The 26,421-nt window shown below is 39.7% G+C and overlaps 1 protein-coding gene across 2 annotated transcripts in view; it reads right to left on the bottom strand.

Annotated features, from left to right (window-relative positions):
* The window catches only part of usp46 (ubiquitin specific peptidase 46), a 74,562-nt gene that overhangs the window by 9,313 nt on the left and 38,828 nt on the right, over positions 1–26,421 (bottom strand). For both annotated transcript variants that reach the window (XR_012101265.1, XM_073064673.1), the window contains exons 3-8: positions 25,063–25,276; positions 17,432–17,658; positions 14,971–15,047; positions 11,350–11,433; positions 8,217–8,414; positions 1,167–1,245 (exon numbers count right to left, since the gene is read on the bottom strand). Coding sequence is in view for 1 of the 2 variants with exons in the window: in XM_073064673.1 (XP_072920774.1) it covers positions 1,167–1,245; positions 8,217–8,414; positions 11,350–11,433; positions 14,971–15,047; positions 17,432–17,658; positions 25,063–25,276 (879 nt within the window). In the remaining variant the exon portion in view is untranslated. The remainder of the gene's footprint in view (positions 1–1,166; positions 1,246–8,216; positions 8,415–11,349; positions 11,434–14,970; positions 15,048–17,431; positions 17,659–25,062; positions 25,277–26,421) is intronic.

Genomic DNA, 26,421 nt, shown 5'->3' with positions numbered 1-26,421 from the left:
AGATATTGTAAATAAAATGAAGCTTTTGGATATTAAATTAGACAGAAATCAAGATGTTCTGAGGAGACAGATGCAACCAGCTGAAATTTAAACAGTGCTTGCTATTTCGGCACCCTATCCAAAAAACCTTCATACATACCATCTACTTCTGAACTTTATTTCACAAATCCTGCTCATCCATTATTTCTGTCCTTGCAGCTCTACATGAGTTTGCCATTCCTTAATGTTCCCCATTCTAGGTTTTCACCTAAGCTGAAATCATGGATCTGTTACTCTGCTTATTAAGCACCTGCTACCGTATAAACGTCACACCATGACCTCTACTACAACAGCTCATCCAGAGATCTTTCACTTCCTCCAAGCTTCTTATTTTCCAGTGCTTAACTTCATACTCTGTCAAGTCATCAACCACTAGATTCCATACTCAGATCTATTCCCACCATCCTTCTTCTCACCTCCTTTAAGACCCTTTGTAAGACCAAATTATTTGACCAAATCTTTAGTGATTTGTTCCAAAATAGTTATTCTTATTCCATGTACATTTTTCTCTGATTGAGTTTTTGAGGTGCCTTGGGACATATTTCAAAATTAATTTTATAAATGAAAGTTATTGTTACTATAGTCCATTACCCCAAAAAGACATCTGATTTTGCAAAATCTACCATTGGACCCAAAACAAAAATAACCAATCACTACGCTTGCTGTGAAAGAAAACAAAATAATATGCATGTCAGCTCATCTTTTTTCCCTGAATTATCTGATAATGGTTTTGAGAGTGGCACTGCTACAGAACTGGGAGATGGCTGACTGTCCACCTTGATTGGAGTCTTCCCAAAGAGCAGGGCAAATTTTCTATTGTACTGCCTGGATCTATATTATCAGCCAAGTAGAATGCAGTGAGGGAAAGAATGGCTAGGAAGCTTTCATACTCTTAAGTGAGCACTCACTCCTCTCATATCCCCAAGCAGATTTTTTCTAGTATAGCTACAAAAGGTGACAAGGTCAGTGTAGAAAAATAAAATCAGACCAAATCCGTAATGAGTATATAATCCATCTATTCCAATTTTGCACTCTATGCATTGGCCATGCAACACAATTAACACTACCCCATTCCTGTCCTTTTAAATATACAATTTTATTCAGGTATTAATATTCATCAGACTGACCTCAACAATATCATCATCAAACAAAAGCCAGAAGCCATGACTTTTCACAATAGTTATGTAGTGTCCACGGTTAGGACCACTGAAAGAGAAAAGAAAAAATATAACTAGGATATCTCACAAGCATAAGGAAACAAACATTGTGCAATATATCTCGAAATCAAAGTGTTATTATTTCCTAATTTTAAAGCCATCCTGGAAGCAACACTCAGTTACTCTGAATTTATAGCAGTTGAAATAGATACTGAATACAGTGATTTCCCTTGTAAATCAGATTACATTATCTTCTGTATTTTTCATACCTTATTTCCTTTTCTATTTCCAATTTCCATTTTATAATTTTCCAAAGTTTTCTTCTCTCTCCATTACTAGTTGGCATTCACAGTCACTCAATTTAAACCCAGTTTTATATTATCTGCGTAAATATCTTTCTGGTCCCATTTAATCTCTGGTGCTTCAGACAAACATAAAAATCAACTATGTACTGCAACAAATAAATCCTCTTCTACACAGCAATAGGAAGTAGTCATAATAGATAGTGTTATGACCTCGGCCCCCTCCTTTGTGAGAATCGCAAGAGCCCTAGTCAAGGGAGGGTCAACTGACCCAAGAGGGGGAGAGACGTGCTGAATAGACACAGGAAATGGGAGAGAGAGAGGGAGACGTGCGGAAGACCACGTTCTCCCGAGAAGCAGAATAAAGGCGACATTGACTATTGTCTCATGGAGACCACGTGAAAAGCCCTCGGGCAAAGTGGGCTGGTTGAGAGAGAGATCGCATCACCTGCAACCTGATTGACACCTGCGATCCCGTGAAGAAGTATAAAGGAGGGTCTGAGGGGGGGACAACCCTCAGACGCACCAAGGAGACACCAAGGAAGCACGATACCGATTCCCGTGGGAGCGGGAAGCCATTTTGAAGGAAGCCACGTGCGTTAGATTCCGAATTTTGAATCTGTGGCTGGAACCAACGGAAGACCGCTTTTAACTAACAACGGGGAAGCCTGCTCCCCTGATTCCAAGGATTTGCTCTGTAAAGACAACGGGCAGGTGTTTATCCTTTCTCAACCATCTTTCTCTCTCCACAACGTGAAACCCCAGCGGTTCCCAAAAGGGAAAAGCCTGCAGACTTCTGAGTGACTCTTTATATTTCAATTGGACTCAGTATTATCCCCTAGACAACAATAGAGCTTATTTCTGATTGATTATTACTATACCTGTGCTGTAGATTGAGTAGTGACGACTTATATTAGCTGAATGTTTGTATTAACCTTACTTTTGTGCCCCTTTATAAATAAAAACGTTTGAAAATAGTACCATCAGACTTCAGCAGACATATCTATCTTTGCTGGTAAGTGACTCAGTTACGGAGTTCGTAACAATTGGGGCCTCGTCTCGTGATTTGACACCAAATTGGAAGGGCCAGTCAATCGGGATTGTAAGTCAAAAAAAAAAAAAAAAATTGGGATCTGGTACGCAGGTAGCCAGACGGGAAACCAGCAAAGATGGATGTGGGTGAATTTATGAAAAATCCGACTGTAGAGGCGCTAGGGATGGCTACCAAATCAGACTTGGTAAATCTGGCAAAGGGGTTAGGCCTCGCAGAGGTGAGGTCATCAATGAAAAAGCAGGAAGTGCGAGGGGTCATAAATCAGTATTACATTGAAAAGGAGGTGTTTGCAGCTGAGGATTTGGAAAATATCCCCGAAAAGAGATTAGCGAGTGGGACAGATCAGGCAGAGTTGGAGAAAGCAAGGTTGGACCATGATCTTAAAGTAAAGCAGCTAGAAGCAGCTGAAAAGGCTGAGGAAAGAGCTGCAAAGGAATTAGAGATGAAACGGGGTCATGAGCTCCAGCTAAAGCAGCTAGAAGCAGAAGAGAAAGAGAAACAAAGGAGCCATGAATTGGAGCTGGACAGGCGAAAGCAAGAGCTAAGAACTCAAGGGCAAGAGAGAGAGGAGGGGTTTGATGTTAGTCGGGCATTGAGGTTGGTCCCCCCGTTCGAGGAGACGGATGTTGATAGTTATTTCTTGCTTTTTGAGAAGGTGGCAGTGAATCAGAAGTGGCCCAGAGAGCAGTGGGTGGCGTTGTTACAAAGTGTGTTACGAGGGAAAGCACAGCGGGTATATGCCGCGCTGCCCCCAGAAAGGGACAGGAATTATGATCAAGTAAAGGAGGCCATTCTCCGAGGTTACGAGTTAGTACCTGAGGCGTATAGACAAAGGTTCCGAAATTTAAGGAAAGGGTGGAATCAAACGTATACCGAGCTAGCCCATGAGAAGGGTGTGCTCTTGGATCGCTGGTGCACCGCAGAAAAGGTGGCCGAGAATTATGGGCGTATCAGGGAGTTATTTTTGGTTGAGGAATTTAAAGGCTGTGTTCCGGAAGAGATCCGGGTGTATTTAAATTAGAGGTCGAATCAGTCCATCTCAGAACTTGCTAGGTTCGCAGATGAATATGCCCTAACCCACAAGCCAAAGTTTTCCTCGCCAAAAAGTTACCCGAGAGACCGTCGGAACGGCAGGGAAAGTCCGCCAGCTGAGGCGGAGATCCCGCCGGGGGCTAGCAGAAAAAGTGAGGATAACAGACAGGAAACCTGGAGACCCCCTGGTTTAACCTGCTTTAATTGTGGGAAGGTGGGTCATATCGCATCAAAATGCTTTGCTCCGAGAAAGGAGCCAGAGAGGGAGAGAGCAGTGATCCCTATCGGGCGTGCAGTGGTAATCAGGAAATCGACAAGAGGGCCCCAGGTAGATGGAATACAGGAGGGGCGGGAGACATTTAGTTCCGAAGGAACCGTGTCTTTGAAGGAAGGGGACCCCCCCATCCCTGTACGAATTTGGAGAGACACGGGGGTGGAGCTATCATTAATTAGCCGTAACGTATTACCCTTTGGACCTCCGACGGGCGAGGTAGCCCTGAGAGGCCTAGGGAACTGGATCAAAGTAGTGCCTTTGCATAGGGTCCTTCTCGATTGCGAGTTGGTGTCGGGACCTGTGGAACTAGGAGTCCTGCCGGAGTTGCCGGGGGAAGGCGTGGACCTCCTTTTGGGTAATGACCTCGCGGGTGGGAAGATGGGAACCGCCCTGATAGTTGAGGCCCCGCCCATAGAGTCCCCGAGCTATCCCGCATGCGCGGACACTCGCAGCCTGTCGAGAGCGGCGGCGGGGACAGCGCGCAGTTTGAAATTGGCCCAGACGTTTTTACCGACCCTATACCACGAGGGTTCCGAGGGTGGTAAAACAGAAGGTAGTAAAGTGAAAGGGGGTAAGGGCGAGGAGATAGCCCTCCCCTTTGTGAAGAGAAAGGTCCTAGAGGTAGGAAATAAAAGATGAGAAACGGATAAAGCTGTTAAAAGGTCCAGAGTTGGACATGGTTGATCTGTCTGGTTTGGCAGAATTATTTGGAGAAGTTCAGAGTTCTAAAGGTGTTCCCGATGGTCCCGAGAGTGAAATGAGGGCAGTCTTAGAGAGGAAGGGTATCCTTGCTGTGGAGAAGTCAGCTGAAATGGCCGAGGAGGTTGTTTCAGCTCGCAGGGTTGCGCCTTCCCCAACGGGGGGCTGCCTAGAGAGTAACTGGAAGGATCGGGGGACGTTAGAATTTGAAAAAGGTACGGGTGTTGAAAGCCTGGAAGAGGCCAATGTCCCGTTTGAGTGTGTCCAAGATGGGGATGCACGTGGTGCTGAACCTAGTCACGGAGCTCAGGAAAAAGCTGAGGTATTTGACTCAGCTGGACGAGACGGCCGTCCTTTTGGATCAGATAGGCTTGGTTCGGGGAAGAAAGGGTTAACCTTGGGGAGTGCGAGTCCCCAGAGGGTTGTGCTGAGGGGAGTGTTCAGAGTTAATGTGGAGTTTATGAATGGGGAGATAACTGTTGTTGTGGGGGAGAACGGTAAATCTGTAGTTCCCAACTCGAAGGGAAAAAGGTTAAAGTCTAAAATGATGCCTACGCACCGATTACGGGTTGATTGGGAATGTAAAGGTGCCTCACATGCTATTGTTATTCAAGAAAGCGCTGCGAGGAAGCCGAAATTTAAATGCGGCCAGGGGGAAAGGTTCGCCCTGAAACACATCAGCCTGTATGGTCTTGGCAGAAGGGCTAACTACCTGGGTGGACGCGGAGTTAAGAGAATAACCCTTGTGGGAAGGAAAGGCGGGAGAGTACCTTGCCAAATTACTCGCAGTCCCCACGGGGGGACTCACTGGGAAAAGGCGATGGGTAATAGAAATGCCCTTTGTAAATCACAACACCGGTTGTACGGGTTCGCGCCAAAGCCTGTGAATAATAAAGACCACCCCTTGGGAGACCTGCCGGTGAAATACCATGACCGAAACGATTAGTATTTGTATAAACTTTTGTAGATGCACCTAAGCTAAGATCACACCTCCTTAGTTATGTTGCTGAAGAAAGCAAATAAATAAGGTGGTTATTGAGCTGAAGTTTGATGCTACCAGACTTTAGTATGGCACGTGAGGTTAAGGTATTAAAGAAAGGGGCACTGTACTCGTTACCTGTTTAGATACTGACTTGAATGTATAACGGTAGTACTCTGTGAAGAGAAAAGCTTGTGTAGTATGTAGGTTCAAAAAAAAAGTCCTGTACCAACCTGTTTTTAACCGCTGGTAAAAAACCTGCTATGGGGGGAGGTGTTATGACCTCGGCCTCCTCCTTTGTGAGAATCGCAAGAGCCCTAGTCAAGGGAGGGTCAACTGACCCAAGAGGGGGAGAGACGTGCTGAATAGACACAGGAAATGGGAGAGAGAGAGGGAGACGTGCGGAAGACCACGTTCTCCCGAGAAGCAGAATAAAGGCGACATTGACTATTGTCTCATGGAGACTACGTGAAAAGCCCTCGGGCAAAGTGGGCTGGTTGAGAGAGAGATCGCATCACCTGCAACCTGATTGACACCTGCGATCCCGTGAAGAAGTATAAAGGAGGGTCTGAGGGGGGGACAACCCTCAGACGCACCCAGGAGACACCAAGGAAGCACGATACCGATTCCCGTGGGAGCGGGAAGCCATTTTGAAGGAAGCCACGTGCGTTAGATTCCGAATTTTGAATCTGTGGCTGGAACCAACGGAAGACCGCTTTTAACTAACAACGGGGAAGCCTGCTCCCCTGATTCCAAGGATTTGCTCTGTAAAGACAACGGGCAAGTGTTTATCCTTTCTCAACCATCTCTCTCTCTCCACAACATGAAACCCCAGCGGTTCCCAAAAGGGAAAAGCCTGCAGACTTCTGAGTGACTCTTTATACTTCAATTGGACTCAGTATTATCCCCTAGACAACAATAGAGCTTATTTCTGATTGATTATTACTATACCTGTGCTGTAGATTGAGTAGTGACGACTTATATTAGCTGAATGTTTGTATTAACCTTACTTTTGTGCCCCTTTATAAATAAAAACGTTTGAAAATAGTACCATCAGACTTCAGCAGACATCTATCTTTGCTGGTAAGTGACTCAGTTACGGAGTTCGTAACAATATAGAAGACAAACTTTAAGTCATGCAATTCACTAGGAATGGTCAGGAAGAAAAAAAAAAGCTCTGGTCAGTACTAAAATCTCAACATTAAAAAGGAGAGGGTTTAAAGGAAGTTCCCAAAAGTGACACCAGGTTTGAATGGCTTGTTATATGAAGAGCGTTTGATGGCTCTGGGCCTGTATTCATTGGAATTCAGAAGAATGAGGGATGACCTCACTGAAACCTATCGAATGGTGAAAGGCCTTGATAGAGTGGACATGGAGAGGATGTTTCCTATGGTAGGAGAATCTAAAACCAGAGGACACAACCTCAGAATAGAGAGGTGTCCTTTTACAACAGAGATGAAGAGGAATTTCTTTAGCCAGACAGTGGTGAATCTGTGGAATTCTTTGCCACAGGCAGCTGTGGAGGCCAAGTCTTTATGTATATTTAAAGCAGAGGTCGATAGATTCTTGACTGGTCATGGCATGAAGGCTGGAGACTGGGCTGAGATGAAAATTGGATTAGCCATGATGAAATGGCAGAACAGATGCAATGGGCCAAATGGCCTAATTCTGCTCCTGCATCTATGGTCTTATTAACTGATAATATAAACTAGCTACGTGCTCAGAAATAAACCTTTATTTTAAACCTGTCCATTATGTTAGGCAGACTGGGCAGCAAGGTAGACAGGGAAAGGAATGCAATATCTTGTATTATCGAGGAGCTGAAGTGTAAATTCGCAAGCATTTACTAGCCATACTGAGGTACATGCAGTTAGTGTAAATGTAGGCCTTTTATTACATTATATACGGATTATACTTCTATATTTAGGTGAAATCAGAAAATTGAGCAGACAATGTAATTTCCAAGTCTTAACTGAAAGGAAATAATATGTTTTTGGAGGCTTTGCATCATTTTAAATTTTCACACTATGACTAAAACTATCAATTCCAAATATTAAAACAAAAGTAAAAAAAATCCAAAAATCAAATCTCCAAATTCACTATGCATTAAATTGCAAACTGGGAGTTTTCTGTCCTCAATTGTCAAATCAAATCAAATCAAATCAAATTGTCAAATCAAATCAAATCTCCAAATTCACTATGCATTAAATTGCAAACTGGGAGTTTTCTGTCCTCAATTGTTCAGGTATTAACCTCTGTTCCAATAACAAAATAAAGGATAAACCTTGCATTTAATATCATGCATGTCATGTTACATAAATTTGTTGAATGGTTTGTAGTCAATTATTTTAAATTTATTTGTGGAATCCATACATTCATTCAGGAGTTTACTCTTTAGTCATATAGCAACAGTAGTAATGTTTAATTTCCAACAAAATCCAGAAGTTTTGTTTATAAAGTCAAAGGATTAAGCAACTGACTTCTGATTTTATGGGCCTGACCCCACAACCCATATTTGCAGCTTTATCGACTTCATGACATCCATTACCCATGTTATTTTAAATATTAATTTCAAAGAAATATTTTAATGTACTCCACAGTTTTTCTGCTAATGAAATCTATTTCCATGTTCATGGTAGCTTAGTTTGCCATAGCAATTAATGAAAAACCTCAAACAAACCTGCCACAGTGAACGACAACAGCCACTAGATCATACATCCGGTCCAGATTAATAGCATCTCCTGATGTATTAAACAACCTCAGCTCCAGTGGAAACACCACTCGGTAAGAGAGTTTTGTGTACCGATGTAATTGTTCCATATATTTGAACCTCTTCAAGTGCAATGCAAGAATCATGGGCAGCTTCTTCACGCACATTCTGTCAACCCAAAACAAAACAAGATTAATCTGTTCACACACAGAAATGGCAAGCCAAATTTCTTGAAGCAAATGGCACTTCAGTAATACATGAAACTCTCAGTTCCAAAAAAAAGTCCAGATGTGGGCGACTAGTTGTAAACATTAGCAAGGATTACTCTTAGATGAAAACACTATGGCTTCATTCTCATGATAAAACAGTAGGGCCTCTGCATTCACAAAATGCTGGAGGAATGCAGCAGGCCAAGCAGCATCCACAGAATAGAGTAAGCAGTCAACATTTTGGGCTGAGACCCTTCCTCAGGACTGGAGAAGAAAAGATGACATCAGAGTAAGCATGTGGGGGGGAGGGGAGGAAGAAATTCAAGATAATAGGTGATAGGTGGAAATGGGAGGGGGAGGGGTGAAGTAAAGAGCTGGGAAGTTGATTGGTCAGTTCCTCCGTCTCTGCCGCATCTGGTCTCAGAATGAGGCTTTTCATTCCAGAGATAAGGAGATGTCATCCTTCTTCAAAGAAAGGGGCTGCTCTTCCTCCACCATCAATGCTCCCCTCAGCCGCATCTCTTCCATTTTGCTCGTGTCTGCCTTCATCCCATCCTCCCGCCACCCCACCAGGGATAGGGTTCCTCTTGTCCTTACTTATCATCCCACCAGCTTCCATGTCCAGCAAAAAATTCTCTGTAGCATCTGCCATCTCCAACAGGATCCCATCACCAAGCACATCTTTCCTTCCCCCACCCCCCCACAGTGCTTTCCGCAGGGATCGCTCCCTAATGACTCCCTTGTCCATTCATGCCGCCCACTGATCTTCCTCCTGACACTTATCCTTGCAAGCTGAACAAAAAGTCCTTCCAGGTGAGGCACCATTTCACCTCTGAATCTGTTGGGGTCATCTACTGTATCTGATACTCCCGGTGTGGCCTCTTGTGTATTGGTGAGACCTGACTTAGATTGGGAGACCACTTCGGTGAGCACCTACGGTCCATCCACCAAAAAAAGTGGGCTCTCTCATTTTAATTCTACTTCCGATATGTCAGTCCATGGCCTCCTCTAATGCCACAATGAGGCCACACTCAGGCTGGAGGTACGACTCCTTATATCCCATCTGGGTGGCCTCCAACCTGATGGCATGAACATTGATTTCTCAAACTTCTGCAAATGAACCCCCCTACTGTCACCATTCCCCACTCCCATTTCCCTCTCTCATCTGATCTTCTTAGCTGCCCATCACTTCCCCCGGTGCTCTTCCCCCTTCCGTTCCCCCCCCCCCATGGCCTTCTGTCCTCTCCTACCAGATTCCCCCTTCGCTAGCCCTTTATCCCTTTCACCAATTGCTCAGCTCCTTACTTCACCCCTCGCCCTGTTTCACCGATCACCTACTACCCTGTATTTCTTCCTCATCTCCCCACCTTCTTATTCTGACTTTTTGTCTTTTTTCTCCAGTCCTGATGAAGGGTCTCAGCTCCAAATATCAACTGTTTTCTCTTTTCCATAGATGCTGCTTGGCTTGCAGAGTTCCTCCAGGTGTATGCGTCTCTGTGTGTTTGTGCGCGTCTGTGCGCGCATCTTGGATTTTCAGCATCTGCCGATTTTCTCTTGCTTGTGATGGCCTCTACATTATTGAACCCCCTTGCCAAGGAGGGTTGCATAATAAAAAATAGTTCATCTGAAGGAACAACACATGAATAACACAATAAATAAGTGACACAGAGTACAGGCATGGGTCATGAAATTCTGAAAGACTGAGTTCTTCATGTAAGGAGACAGCAAGGTCACACATCCCCTCACTAACCCATCACTGTAACATTCTTTCATCATCAACCACACCCCCACAAAAGATATAGCTATATTTACATGTTCAACTTCAGGAACAAACTCGGGAAAAATTAAAGTCCAGTGACAGCCCTGTTGAAAGTCATTTGAAAATATCGTCCACCTGACTGCAAATTATTTCAGTTATTGCGGACACACTTGGTGAAATGTAGTGGATAAGATAAAGTTACATACTTCCCTCACAAAACAACTAATTAATTTCTGAATTATAACAACTGAAAGCCTGGATTGCCATTGGCAGCCACTAGTTTGAATGGGTTACCTGGGTTCTTATAGCTTCTTGAGTAGGATTGAAAAATTCTCCTTTGAGGTTTTTGTATTTTCTGTTGGTATGCACTAACAGTCTGATTTCTACATCAATATCATCTGACATATCAGCGAATGACATAATTGTGACTTCAATTTGTTTTGAATCTTTTTGAAGAAACTGAAATGACCTCTTCAGTGCACTAAAATTCTTGAGCTTCGAAATAATCAAGAACAGTTCAGGTGTTAGAATCACATTTCCAGTTTTGTAGATGTGCTCTAGAAAGACAGAATAGTGCTAGTAATGTTTCAAGAGCTGTCAAAAAAGCTAATAAATAATTGCTTAACTGTGTAAGGTGCTCATATTGACATTTTGTTTTAGACCTTACTCTCTTAGCTGTCGCCCTCTAAAGATGGCCTGAAAGGTAATGTCACTGTCTTCTACCAGTTTTGCCATGTCTCCCATCATGGCTACATTGTGATGTTCTAATGGCAGTCACTTGTGATGGGATTTGCTCCTGTGCTGTACAATGTTCAGTTGCAGGCTAAAGTGGATGTGAAAGCTTATGTCACATGGAACCTTAGTAAGAGGTTGAAGTGAAATGAGATCACTAATAAATATCAAGCCATTGTGGCAAAGCTCTCAAAACTTTTAGAAACAAAGATTTAATTCTTCATGTACTCTATGCATTGAAAAGCATAAACTCAGGGTTTCTAGAACTATTAACTCAGAATTTAATCACTGCTTAGCCTAGCATGTTAATTATTTGACAGCCAGAGAAGATGTACAAAATTTATAATCCCTTAGAACTTGTAGATAAAATAAGTTACAGGTTATACACTTTCAATGTACTCACCTTTTCTGAGCCTCCTGTTTACTACAACATGTCTCACAGTAATACTTATGTTCACTGCACAGTGTTTCCGTGTTGCTGAAGTCTCTAAGAATAAAAGTTGGGGATGTGTCACTATTAAATGTGTGTGCAAATGCTCCTAAAACATTGATTACATTAACTTTAAAATTGTACAGGAAAATTTAAACAGGGTATCAGTCACAATTCAGATTACTTGTAAAGAATTATTAGAAGTTAAAAAAAAGATTAGAAATAGTAAGGTGGTGTGGTAAAGTGCACCATCATAGAAGTATACAGTAACAACACGTTGTATTGGGAAATGGATCGACATTATTAATTTCAGACACTCGTACATTCCTGTCTTAATCATAAAACAAAAAGAGAAGGCACCAACCACCATTTTTCTATAGGAATGCAAAATAGAAAAATACAGACATGTGGATAAGGGTTAACAAACAAAACTACATTCTCTCTCAATTAGCTATTTCAACCTAATTCCTCCCCCCCCCCCCCCTTTGGAACAGGAGTAAAAGAAAGCTAGAGCAGGATTCCTGATCAATTTCATCTTCTCCAGAGATGTTGAAACTTTACATTGGGCTGGATATAATCAGTTAAATTAGGCAGACTTCATACAGTTTCCTAGATGTTATTGGGCAGAAACCCAAATATCTTTTTTTTTAAAAAATCACACATCATTATTATTGTGATCCTGCTGAGAAAGTCAGTCAACACACACACAAAAATTAATCTTTCCAGATTCAATGTCAAGTTGTCTGATTTTAGATCAAATTTATACTGTCGATGTTGGTACTGGTTTTACTGCAATCATTTGCAAGCTGCTTGTTTCTTTACTTATCCTATTATAGTGCCAGAGTGTAATCATTTCTAACTCCAAATCAGCCCAGACCTTTCCTTCATTTGGTACTCTACCATTACAAATCTCACCCCACAGCACCATTATCAAACTCCACTTCTCCTCCCATCCTCATCTTCCAGTGTCTTCCAGGTCTGACAAATCAATCTGAAATATTAATCTTCCTGCCATCATTTTTGTATGATATTGAATATAGAAACAGAAGGAGAAAAGCCAAGTTCACTCAACCTATTTTCATAAGGCATGCTCCCCAATCCAGGCAACATGCTTGTAAATCTCCTCTGCACCCTTCCTATAGTTTCCACATCCTTCCTATAGTGAGGCAATCAGAACTCAAAGAATATTTCCATGAATTTCTATCTGCATTCCTAGTAAACAGAATATCAAAGAGGGATTTTTTTTTAAGTGAGCTCCCTATATTTGTTGCAATGACAGTCTTTTAACAGCCCGTGGCTGTAATACATTCTGTAGCAGTAATATCCTATTTAAGACCATAAAACCATACAACATAGGAGCAGAATTAGGCCATTTGGCCCATCGAGTATGGTCCACCGTTCAATCATGGCTAATCCTTTTATCCCTCCTCAGCCCCGCTCTCCTCCCTTCTTCCCGTATCCTTTGATGCTGTGTCCAATCAAGAATCCATCAAGCTTTGCCTTAAATACACCCAACAACCCAGACTCCACAGCTGCCTGTGGTAATAAATTCTACAAATTCACCACCCTCTGGCTAAAGAAATTTCTCATGAGGCTGTGCCCTCTTGTCTTAAACTCCCCCATCCTTTCCAAATCTACTCCGTCTAGGCCTTTCAACATTCAAAAGGTTTCAATGAGATCCTCTCTCATCCTTCGAAATTCCAGCACGTACAGACCCAGAGCTATCAAACGTTCCTCCTATAACTATTTTATTTCTGAAATCATCCTTGTGAACCTCACTGGATTCTCTCCAATGCCAGCGCATCTTTTCTGAGATGAGGAGCCCAAAAGTGTTCATAATACTTGAGGCGAGACCTCACCACTGCCTTGTAAAGCCTCAGGAACACATCCCTGCACTTTTATTCTAGACCGCTTGAAATGAATGCTAACATTACATTTGCCTTCCTCACCACCAACTCTACCTCAAAGTTAACCTTTAGGATGATAAATACATTTAGTTGAATCTTAAGCGTTAAAATCTATTGCAGAAAACCATGAGGGTCCCATGGTATTTATTGATTGAACATTAAGTTTCATAAACTATCCAAGTTACTTTTTTCTTGGCTCCTTATATTTAATGTTACAAAATACAGCCTAATGCACACTGTAGCTACTTTATTAGGTACAACTGGTTGTTAATGCCAATATCTAGTCAGCCAATCATGCAGCAGCAACTCGATGCATAAAAGCATGCTGAGATGGTCAAGAGGTAAAGTTGTCGTTCAGACCCAACATCAGAAAGGGGAACAAGTGTGATCTCCGTCACTTTCACTGTGTTACTACAGTGGTGTGCAAAAGAGCAACCCTGAATGCACATATCGAACCTTGAAGTGGATGGGCTACAGTAGAAGATCACAAACATACACTCCTGTATTATGTACCTCCTGTAACTAATGAAGTAGCTACCGTGTGTACATTCTTTATCAATTGAAGAGATCAGTTCCATTAATCAATATTCAATGCCAGCAGCCATAGAAAGATTTTATTGTCTGCCAAGGCATTTTATCCCATCTGTTTTGCTCACTCAGTCATGCTTTAGTTCAAGGGTGTCAGCACTTGCTTGTGAAATTGACTTCTGCATTAGGTAACTGGAAGCATATCAGGAACATATTCAACACTTCACAGAAATATCTGTCTTAGAATATCCATTTTGCCTATCTAAAGATAGAGAAATCTAGATGTCCTATTTTCTGGTTTACAAAAGACAGCTGTGCTGGTACTGCAACTAACTAGAAAAGCTAACAGAATATTTTTTTTTGCTGGGAGAACCAATTACAAAAGTAGGGAAGTTATGCTTCAGTTACAAAATGGCTTTGGCAAGACTACATCACATCTGGTGTACTGCATACTGTGATTATCTTATTTAAAAGGTCATGTTAATGCATTGAAAATTGTTCAGAGATATTTCATTGAACTAATATTCAAAATGAACAAGATGTCTTAAGAAAAGCTGCAAAGGCTAGACTTGTATTCTCTGGAGCTTAGAAGAATAAATGGAGAACTGGTCTAAACATGGAAGATCCTGAGAGGTCTTAGCCACAGCAATTGTTGAGAAAAAATGAAGTGGTTGGTGGGGGGGGGGGGGGGGGGAGAATGGTGATAGAGTTCACTTCTAAAATTATGTTGATGCCCATTTAAGAAAGACGGCATTTTTTCCTCAGAGAAAGTTGTGTTATTTGACATTCAATTTCCTCAACTGTTAGAGGAAGTCGTCTTTGAATATTTAAGGCATAGGGAAGTAGATAAGCAGATTAGTGACAAGTTACCAAGGGTAAAATGGAATTAAAGTTGCACTTAGATCAGCCCTGATCTTATTAAAAGGCAGGATAATCCTGACAGGCAGAGGCCTACTCCTCCTTCATATGTGTAGATTGGGTAATCTTAAGGGTTTCTACTTATTTTTGAAACTTCCGCCATGTAACACTTTAAAAAGCTGGAAAGAGAAATCTCCTTTGAAATTAAAACATCTACCATTGAGGGAAGCAAAACAACTACTTTATAAAGATAGCTTTAAATTATATAATTTCCAAGATTACTTAACTGGTCACTACTTACCTGAGGCAATGGGTAATTGATGTGTTCTGTTCCACGTCAACTGAAAGATCCAAAAAATCTTCATCTTTGCTGCTAACCTGCAGAATAACCCTTATGAGTTAACATATACTTCCCAAGTTACAAATTTGTCTACATTTCAAAAGTATTTTTCAGTGTGACGCATTTTAGGATGCTCAGAGGTAGTGAACTACAAGTGATTTTTCCCCCCCACTTTAACAAAGTTTAAGTACATGTAAGGGGTACTGAATATAAAAACAGTAGTCAGCTGAAACCTTGCTGGAATTTTGTGCTTAATTCATAGTCCCATGCTTTAGGAAGGATGTCAAGGATCTGGAGGGTGCTCTACAGAAAATACTTAATAGAATCATACACAGGATGAGCAAGTTTAGTTACATGCACAAATTGGAGAACTTGGAATTATTCTCCTTAGAGTGGATGGTCTAAGAGACATCTAAATGAAGCATTCAAGATGATAAAAGGTTTTAATACCAAAAATAAGAGACCATTTCATCTACAGAATAGCAAACATCCACAAGTAATAAGTTCAATATGGTTACCAAAATTCTAAAGGGAAACAAGGAGGTTAAAAAGATCTCAAAAGCAAAATTTAAAAAGTAGCAACATCAGATTCTAAAAAATTTATTAAAAGGAACTGACATCCAGATGAACAATTTTCAGTTTTGAGGTTAAGGGTAGTAGACTATTATGACTGCTTGTGCCTTGCTGTACCAGTAAACAGACATTGCCATTCAACTTCAATTTGATTTCCCTCCAATAACCCTCAAACCACAACCACAACACCCATGTTCCTAGATTTCTCAGGGTCAAAAAAAATCTGTAATCTTTCTGTTTTAAAAAAGCGTTCACTTTTTGGATCTGGGCATTGCTGACAAGTACACCTTATTGCCCATCCATAAATGCCAGCCTGCCTGGAGTTGCAAATTTGAAAGTTTCAAAGAAGAAATATCACCTCATCTCAATCCTAAATGTCTGATCCATAGCCTCAAGTTGGACTTCTCGTTCTACACTTGCTAATGAAAATGGCTTTGCAGCATTTACTGATTTCTGAAGCTGTTCTTTGTTAAGATTATGGTCTTCTCTCAGAAAGAAACTTAGCGGATAGTTTGGACATCAACTCCCATACCCCTCCTTGGTAAAATGATCAAAAAGCACACACAATAATGACACTAATGATCATTACAACACTGTGGATCAAATCGCAAATTTTTGATATTATCACTCAAACTTGAAACATCACATCCATCACTTTAAAAATTCATTCACATCACAAACCTTCACTGGCTACAGTGTCCATTATCCACATGATACACAGCAGCACTGACTAAGATTTCTTCCAACATCTCCCAAACTTAACTGCACAACTACCCAAAGAAAAGCAGAAGACATAGGGAATATCACCACTTCTTTTTTTTTAAATATTATTTATTTATTGGGAATATCACCACTTCTAAGATCACTTCTGTGTACTTCTGAGTCGGAATTGTAACTTCATTGTTCCTTTACTGTTTGAAATCTAAATCTTAGAATTCCCCATCCAAAAACATTGCTAAAATATCTTCATTACAGACACTGCAACAAGATGACTCAGTATCACTTCTTGAAGTACAATTAGAAGTGGTTGATAAATAATGGCTTTGTTTTTAAAATCCATTTCTTATCAATAAGGTAATTTACATTTTTGCATGCAGTCTCATGACTATTTGACCTACATTTTGCATAAATTGTTGACTTGCCTCAGGTGCTATGTAACAAGGTTTAGTTTGTTTGCATGTATTTAAAAAGGTTGTTTAGAACACTGGGAGAATACAGGATAGCTTACAGCAGTGTAGGCAATGAAAATTAACCTTACAAGATTTACAAATCACAACCAAAAAAATTGAGATACAGAATAAAAAAAAACATTCTCATAGAATATGAAAAAATAAACAAAATATAGACAGAGAACTGAACTAATTTACCAACAGCAATTATTACAGACTGCTATTTCACAGAGGAAAGCCTCTTAAAGAGACTTCCTTTGGAAACTGATGAGCCAATCACTTCTACAACAAACAATGCATGTTTTAAATCAAGCAAGCTACAGACGGAGTACGACTTGAATAAATAAAGTTACATTTTCTTCTATATAATTTCTTTTAATTATTAAATCAAAATAAAATTTTACAATTCAGCCAAGCCAAATTCAGGTAATCTATATCCAAAAGGCTGACCATTTCAGTTGAATTCATAATCTCAATTATACTGCTTGTGAAAAAGATATAGGAATTGCTCATTCAAGAGGTAAAATCTAATAACTGGAGGACATAGAGCAGAGGAATTGGATAATCCACTAGTTTAAAGTGAAACCAAGAGTCTTATCCACAGTTGAAAATTAGTTTTAAGAATTAGCATGTTTTTCAATAGTAAAATAGAAGTGCAAATTTTCTGTGTCTTTACTTACTGTTTCACAGTTCAGACATCTTGTCTCATTCGTGAGTGTTCCCTGAAAAATTTCATGTACCCATGTGGGTTCAAGTTTGTTCTCTTCAATTTCATTTGCATTACCATTCTTTAATTTTCCATTCTGTTTCTCCTGCTTCTTCTCTTCCTGCAAGATGTCGGCGATGGTATTCAGCAGGTAGTTCAGAAATTCGTGTGCATCTTGTTGCATGTAGTTATCAAACAAATCTACAGTTAAAAAGAAAAATAATTATTTCACAATTGCAGATCTTTATCAGATCATGCAGGATTAGCTCCACAGCATGCTTGTGGTGCTGTGCTACAAGTTCCACTATGAGCATCTCCAAAACAAAGTTCTGGGGAAGACATTTTATCCTGAGTATTATTGATACAGAGTCCATAAAATTGACAGTGGCTTTTTGTTCCAGCCAGCGTGTAAACACTTACTTTTTGCCATTATGAAAGTACAAATAGATAAATTGAAGGTATAGATGAACAAATTGAGTAATACTGCATTGTGTGGTTATACCTTATGGTACTGAACTTCTTATCCATTGAAGAGGTTAAAAAAATAACACCCCAAAACTATGTTTATTGCTCAATTAAGCTGTCACTTAACCACTCAGAATCGTATTATCTTATGACATGAAATTTGTTGTTTTGTGGCAGAACATTGTGAAGACATTAAATTATTGTCAATTACAAGAAATAGTCAAAAAGGAATAATGAGGTAGGTTTCATGGACCATTCAGACATCTGATGGCTGAGGAGAAGAAGCTGTTTCTGAATCTTTGAATATAGGTCTTCAGGCTCCTGTACCTCGTTCCTAATGGTGGTAAAGAAGAGGTCATTTTCCATATGGTAAGGGTCTTCAGTGAGAGATGCCACTTTTGCAAGACAGCATCCTGTGAACATGTCCTCGATGCTGGGAAGAGTTGTGCTCGTGACAGAGCTGGATGAATCTACAAACCTCCACAGCAACTTGCAATCCTCTGCACTGGACACAACACACCAAGCCACGTGCAAACAGTCAGGATTCTCTCCATCGTAGAAACTTACAAGATTGCTTGGTGATGTACCGAATATTCTCAATCACCTAGTGCAGTAGAGCCACTGGCATGCCTTCTTTGTGACTGCATCAATGTGTGTGGGTCCAGGCCAGATCCTCTGAAATGTTAACACCCAGAAACTTAAATCTGCTCATGCTTTCCATCACTGGCCCCTCAGTGAGCTTTGGTCTGTATTCTCATAATTTTCCCTTCTCAAAATCCATTATCAATTTCTTGGTCTTGCTGACATTAAGTGCAGGATTATTGTTGCAATAACACCCAACCAATTGATTGATCTCACTCCTATGTGCTTCCTTGTAACTATTTGAGATTTTAACCAAAAACAGTGGTCTCAATTGCAAACCTGTAGATGTTGCTTAGCCATACAGTCATGAGTGTGGAGACAATAGAGCAGTGGCTAAGCACAAATCATGAGGAGCACTTGTGTTGATTGTCAGCAAGATGTTATCACAGATGCATACTTACTGTGGTGTCCTGATAAGAAAATTGAGGATCAATAACTTGGGCAACTACTTGGAATTTCTGAGCTTGCAAAAAGGAGGCAGGGAGCATACATCAAATCATACAGCACAGAAATAAACTCTTAGTGCTGACCATCAAATGCTTATCTTTACTAATTTCATTTGTTAGCTTTTTGTCTGTGGCCTTGAATGACGTGGTGATATATTTCTAAAATGCTGTGGGAGTTTCTGACTCCAACATCCTCTTAGCAGTGAGTTTTGCATTCCAAATTCCCTTGGAGATTAAAAAAAGATTCTTCCTCAAATCACATCTGGAACATAAGTCCTTTAGTTTTAAACCCTCCGCCAGGAGAAAAAGTTTTCCATTGTCTACACAATCAATGCTGTTCCTAATTTTAAATACATCTTAAGTAACCCTTCAACTTCCTTCATGGAAAACAAACCCACTCTATCTAGTCTCGCTGCATAGAGACCAAGTAAAATATAAGAGGTCCAGATACAACCTCTGGAAAGCCATCTCACATGAGAAGTGGCAATCCAGACCAAACTTGAATCACTGAAGGATGCTCAATAGCTGTAGCAGGGCTATAATGCTATCAACTCCTACAAAGTGAAGCCAAGCAACATAGGTGACAACAAAGGTTTTGTTCCCACATGAGCTCAATGCCTTTTATGCTCACTTTGACTGATAAAACATTGGGTTACCTTTAGAAACTCCCACATCCCCTATGATTTCAGTCTAAGTTAGATGTGAGAGCATCCTTCAGGGGTGTGAATCCACTGGAAGTATCTGGCCAAGTACTAAAGACTTGGGCTGATCAACTGGCTGGAGTGTTCATTGGTATCTTTAACCTCTTGCTTTGGTAGTCTAAGTTACCCACCAATCTGCCTCAAACAAAGAAGAATGTGGTAACCTGCCTCAATCACTATCATCCAGTAGCACATACATCCACTGCGATGAAGAGCTTTGAAAGGTTGAAAGAGATTAAACATATCAACTCTTGCCTAAGTTTATTATTTCAGAGGATCTGCCTTGGGTCCAGCATGTAAATGCCATTACAAAGAAAGCACGACAGCACCTCTTATTTCTTATAAATGTCTATATACTCAGCAAGTCATCCAAAACTTTGACAAATTTCTATGGATGTGTAGTGGAGAATATATTGGCTAATCACATCACAGACTGGTATGAAAGCACCGATGCCCTTGAATGGAAAAGCCTACAAAATGTAGTGAATACAGCCCAGTCCATCATGAGTAAAGCCCTCCCCACCATGAGCACATCTACTGGAACACTGTTGCAGGAAAGCAGCATAGATCATCATGGACCCCCACCATCCAGGACATGCTCTATTCTCGCCACTGCCATCAGGAGCCACAGGACCCACACCACAAAGAGTAGGAACATTTATTATCCCTCAACCAGAGGGGATAACTTCATTCAACTTCATCTGCCCCATCACTGAACTATTCACACAATCTATGGACTCACTTTCAAAGACTCTTCATCTCATGTTCACGATATTAGTACATTTTTTTTCTTTTTGTATATGCACCATTTGCCTTTTGCACATTGTTTGGTTGTCCAACTTGTGTGTGGTCTTCCACTGATTCTATTCTGTTTCTTTGTATTTACTGTGAATGCTCACAAGAGAATGAATCTCAGGGTAGTGTATGGTGACTTGAATTTTGAAAGGCTCCATCCCAGTCAGTATCCTGATAAACTTCCTTTGTAATACTCTATGGCATATATGTCAAACTCAAGGCCTGCGGGCCAAATCCGGCCCGCGGTGGAATTATCTTTGGCCCGTGAGATAATATCTAATTACTATTAAAGCTGGCCCCAGTAATCGAAGCGCCTATGGCGTATGATATGGCTAATGCTGAGTTTATTCAGGTACCAGGTTTTCAGGGTTTTTAGTGTTTATTCGGCAGTCTTGCTCGGTAGTCTTCTTCATAAGAAACGGAATTTGTAAAGTGAAACACTTTGTAGTTATAGCAGAAACTGAGACACACGAGAGTAGACTGAAAAAACGGAGGCAACGAAAGCTGCGTTCGCACGCGTCCGACTGATCCTAGTTTGCATGAAGCTGCATTTTGCTCAATCCGGCCCGCGACCTAAAATGAGTTTGACACCCCTGCTCTATGGTGTGGTAACCATACTGTAAGTACACACAGTTCTGTTGTGACCTAAGCAGTGTTTTATCGGGGAAAAAAAAGAATCTCCTATATTAAGACACTTGATTGATTTATGGAATAAGGTAAATATGGACGATGAGATAAATAAATCTTTATTAGCAAAAAGAACTTTAATTCAAAATAGGCTTATTCCTTTTACAATGGATAATAAACTTTTACATAATTGGTTCCAAAAGGGGATTAAATATATAGGTGATTGTTTTGAAGGAGGTATATTGATGTCGTTTGATCAATTAAAAAATAAATATAAAATATCAAATAACACTCTTTTCTGTTACTTTCAATTAAAAGCCTATTTACGAGAAAAGCTGGGACAAACAATGTTGATGCCAAAACCTAGTGAAGTAGAAATATTAATTCAGAAAGAAAAATTAAAAAATTTACATCTTGTATGTATAATTTGATTCAAAAACAAACAATTAAGTTAGGAACTCATAAATCAAGACAAAAATGGGAATCTGATCTGAATGTTAAAATTGATGGAAAAAACTGGTCAAGATTATGTTTTGATAGTATGAGAAATACAATAAATGTTCGACAGATTAATACAATATAATTTTTTACATCAATTATATATAACACCACAGAAAATAAATAGATTTAATTCAAATATGTCTGACCAATGTTTTCGATGTAATCAAGAAATTGGTACTTTTTTACATTCTACCTGGTCTTGTTTTAAAATTCAACCATTTTGGATAAATTTAAGACTTCTATTGGAACAAATTATTGGAGTACAACTCCCACATAGTCCACTATTATTTTTATTAGGAGACATTGAAGGGACAATAACGAAACTTAAATTGAACAAGTATTAGAAAAAATTTATAAAAATTGCATTGGCAGTAGCCAAAAAAGTTATCGCAGTTAGTTGGAAATCTGATTTATATTTAACTATGGATCATTGGAATAATGAAATACATAGTTGTATTCCATTTGAAAAAATTACGTATAATCTAAGAAATGAATATGATATATTTTTGAAAATTTGGCTCCCATACTTACAAAAGATAGGATTATATACACAGGTCCTTTGAAGATAAAATTATAGTAATTGGGGAAAGTAAAAATAAATATCAAAATTATTTTGAACTCCATGGAGCATGTGGGGGTCCTCCGATATCCAGGCAATCTTTCTCTTCTTTTTTTTTCTTTCTTTAGATAAGGGTTAAGGGGGGGGAGGGGGAGGGTCAATATTATTTTTCTTACTATTTTATTATTACATTTATTCCTTGTAATTTCTAAAATTTAACAATAAATAAATAATTTTTTTTAAAAGCAGTGTTTTATAAAGCTGTCCCTCCCTGCCTTATATTCTAGCTAAGGGAGAGCATATCACCTACATCTTTTTCACCACCTTTTCTAGCAATGGTGCATTTTTACAGATCTTTGGACTTCTACACCAAGATCCTCACTTTTCTCACTCTCAAGAGTCCTACAATGCATCATGTAGGTCCTATTAGTTCTTCTACAGTGCAGAACCTCACACTTACCAGGTTTGAATTCCATCTGTCAATCTTGTCAACATCATCATGCAGCCCAAGACTATCCACTTCACTGTCAATGCCACCAATTCTCATGTCATCTAAAGATTTACCAGTGACATCTTCTAATTTCACATCCAAAACATTAACATATGACGAACAATAAGGATCCCAGAATCAATACCTGTGGTCCACCACCGGTCACAGGCTTCCAATCACAAGCACAATCTTTCATCAGCACCCTTTAGCATTTACCAAACCAATTTGCTGAATTGCCCGGGACCCTGACCATTTGAACAAGTTTCTCATTAGAACCATGTAAACTCCATCAATTACACAGCCCTCAATACTATTACTTCAAAAAAAAACTCAATCAAATTGTCAAACATAATTTCCTTCTAAGAAAGCCATGCTGACTACTTTTGATTATTCTCTGCTTTTCCACGTGTAGATTAATCCTGACCCTGGATTTTCTTTTCCAACTTTCGTACCACTGCTATTAGACTCACAGCACATCCCTGAAACTCATGTTGGATAAAGGTACTGATTTTGCCGTCCTTCAATCATTTGGCACTTCACCTACGGACAGAAATTTAACAACCGACACCTTTGAAGTCCTCTAATACCACCTTTATTAGGGTAAATGTGCTAGCATTTCATGCCCCTCTCCCCAACTTTTCCAACTACAATGTCTTTCTCCTAGTAAAATCAGAGAAGTATTCGTTCCTCTGCACAACCTCTGGGTCCAAACACAGGTTGCATTTTTAGCCTCACCTTTTTCATTGGTTACCCTCTTGCCTCAAAATCCTTAATCTTGTCCAGCAGTAATATTGCATGTTGTCTCCTTTTTTAAAAATATGTATATTTCCCCCCCTTACACTTTCTACACTCCTTCCACATTTTCAATTCTTTATACTTGCCGTGTATTTTCTTTCATTTGTTCTTTCCTTTTATCCAACCTTCAATATCCTTGGACATCTAAAGCTCCTTACACCTACTTCCCTAACCTTTTAACTTAGGGGAACATGTTGGTCCCAAGTTCTCATTATTTACTTATTTTGAATTACTCTCACTTGTCTGATGTAGGCTTACCTGCAGCCAACTGCTCAGAGTCTACTTTTGCAGGTCCTTTCTTATGACACGAGTTCTGCCGAGGAGTCTTGGCCTGGGGCATCAACTGTACTATCCCCACCCCGTAGATGCTGCCCGGCCTGCCGAGTTCCTCCAGCATTTTGTGTGTGTGTTGCTTATGACATTGAACTCAGCTTTCGTCAATTCAGGTCTTTAACTTCTGCATCATCTTCATCTTTTCTCATTACTTATTATAGTCCCACTCTCTAAAATGCTCTCCCACCGACATCTGAACTACTTGTCCTGCTATATACTGTAGAATCCAATGCTGTTCCTTCTCCATTGAGAAAATTTAGATGCTGGCTCAAAAAACTCTGCAGACAAACTTTTAAAAATTCCAGTTTCTCTACACCTTTGGCACTAACTTAAAGTATCCTACATTTGAAAACCACAAACCCTATCTACTTACAATATCCTTTTGTGTTTTATTGCACCAATAATGTGAAGCTGTTTGTTGCTTCTAGTTAAAAATAACATCTAAAAACTCTGTTGAGGAGATATATTATACTTCGCCACAACGTTATAAAATTAGACATGAATCAAGTAACAATAAACAAAACAAAAGATGACCTCTTAAAACTTTTCCTTCATTATCTGATATATAGCTATTGGTAGGATATTTAACAGCTTTGTCAAGCAGAATGTTATAACTGCAATATCATATTCTATATTTTTGTACCAATTTAATCATTATTCATAAAGAATACCCAAAAATGGTATCCTGATAAGTATTCAATATTGCCCAAGAGAATTTCATTTGAATCCAGGAATAAACCACACTATGTACAGACCCAAGCAGACAACTGGCAAATGAATTATAATAAAATACAAAGAGATACACTTTCATAAAAATAAACAACAGAAAATAAATGGCACATATCTATTCTGTAGACAGAAACTATTGCCTTTAAGGTCAAGAGACACCGATTCAAAAATGATAGACAAAAAATGCAGAATAATTCAAGGAGGAAAAACCTTTCTAGGAACAGAGTGGTTAAAATTTGGAACCTAGTAATGGCAGAGTTAATGGAGGAATCAGAATAGAAAAAAGACTAGGGAGTCAATTTTCAAGGTTACAAGGTAACCACAGGAAACTGGGAACTACAGAACTGTTCTGCAAGGAGTCAACATAGATAGAATGGGGCAAATTACCTCCTTCTCGGTAGTAATCATTCTATGATTCTTCAGTTCTGTGAATGATCTACTGATTTAGGTACATACTTGTTAAAACGTGTTACAACTAAACATTCACAGGATGCACGTAATTTTTCTCATTGCAATACTTACCATTCTCTTTGCGTAACCTGGAAATAAATTTCTTGGGAGGAATCACACCGACCTTTTTCTTCTGGGTGGCAATGGAATGGAAGAGGTCAGCTAGACACGTCAGGAGATTTTCTTTCTTTTTCTGCTGTGCCTTGTATGCAAGTACATTCTCTCGAAATGGTCGGCAGAAGTACAGCGCTTGCAGCACAGAGTTACAGTAGCAGGTGTTCCCAAACTATAACACCAAAAGACAAATGGCATTTATATCATACATTAATACAGTTTCTCATATAATAGTTCCTAATTTTATACTTTACATAACCAAATAGAAAAAGGTGTTCAAGAGTCATAGTTTTTAACTGTCACTCTTTATATCATAGTGTACTGTATAAAACTTTCAAAGCAAAAGATACTCTGTCCAGTTGACTAAAGGTCACTCTTAGAAGTAGCTTATGGTAAAGAACTATAAATGCTTGATATCAAGATTTCTTTTTTTAAAATAGTTCCATTTACTACAGCATCTTAAACCACTCATTTTAATTTAGATGATGCAACCCACCAAGCTTTTATTCTAAGATATATTATGATTTGAATCACAGTTAAAGATTACCTACCTTTTGCAGGAAACACCTCTATACTTCAAAGAAAATTTAGCAATTTTTATTATATTTTGTTACCTCACTGATATTTTATTCTTATACAGCAAATTTACAGAGTGTAAATGGAAAAATGATCTTGAAATTCTTGACTTGACTATATTCCGGCAAGACCAAGTCAGAATAATGTTTACTATATAGCTGCTCTGGTGCAACAGATCCAACCATTACACGAATATTATTGGTTAATATTTTAGTTAAGTATTATGTTTCTGGTTTATGTGAACCAGGGAGTTTAGTTTCAGCCAAGGAAACATCAAAGGATATAGACAATGTGAAAATGCAGAAAAGGAAAACGTGCCTGGCACTTCCAAGGGGATAATAAGGATGCGGGGTGGGGGGGGGGGGGGGGGTGAGAGTGAAACTGAGCCTTCTGGACTCAGTGGTGACAAGAGAACTGCAGGTAATGGAATCTGGAGCAATGAACGATCTGCTGGAGGAAATCAGGGGGTTGAGCAGGAGGAAATTAGTTGTCAAATGTTACATTAGGCTAACAGTGGGTCAGTGTCAATCCACAGGGTTCCTTCATCAGAGTACCCGTTTGCTCCAAATTCTAGCCTCGTCTCCATTGTACTACTCCTTCTGGAGCCAATATTGAACTCTACAACTTCAGGTAACTTAGTTTCTCTGTCTGTATCAGTCATCCATCTGCAACATATCGGCTCAACTTGTTCCCCCCACCTCAAGATCCTGTTTGATCTATGGCAGTGGAGGACATACACAG

This window comes from Hemitrygon akajei, chromosome 13 (assembly GCF_048418815.1).
Source record: "Hemitrygon akajei chromosome 13, sHemAka1.3, whole genome shotgun sequence".
Lineage (NCBI taxonomy): Eukaryota > Metazoa > Chordata > Chondrichthyes > Myliobatiformes > Dasyatidae > Hemitrygon > Hemitrygon akajei.
This window is presented reverse-complemented; position numbering and strand designations above follow the sequence as displayed.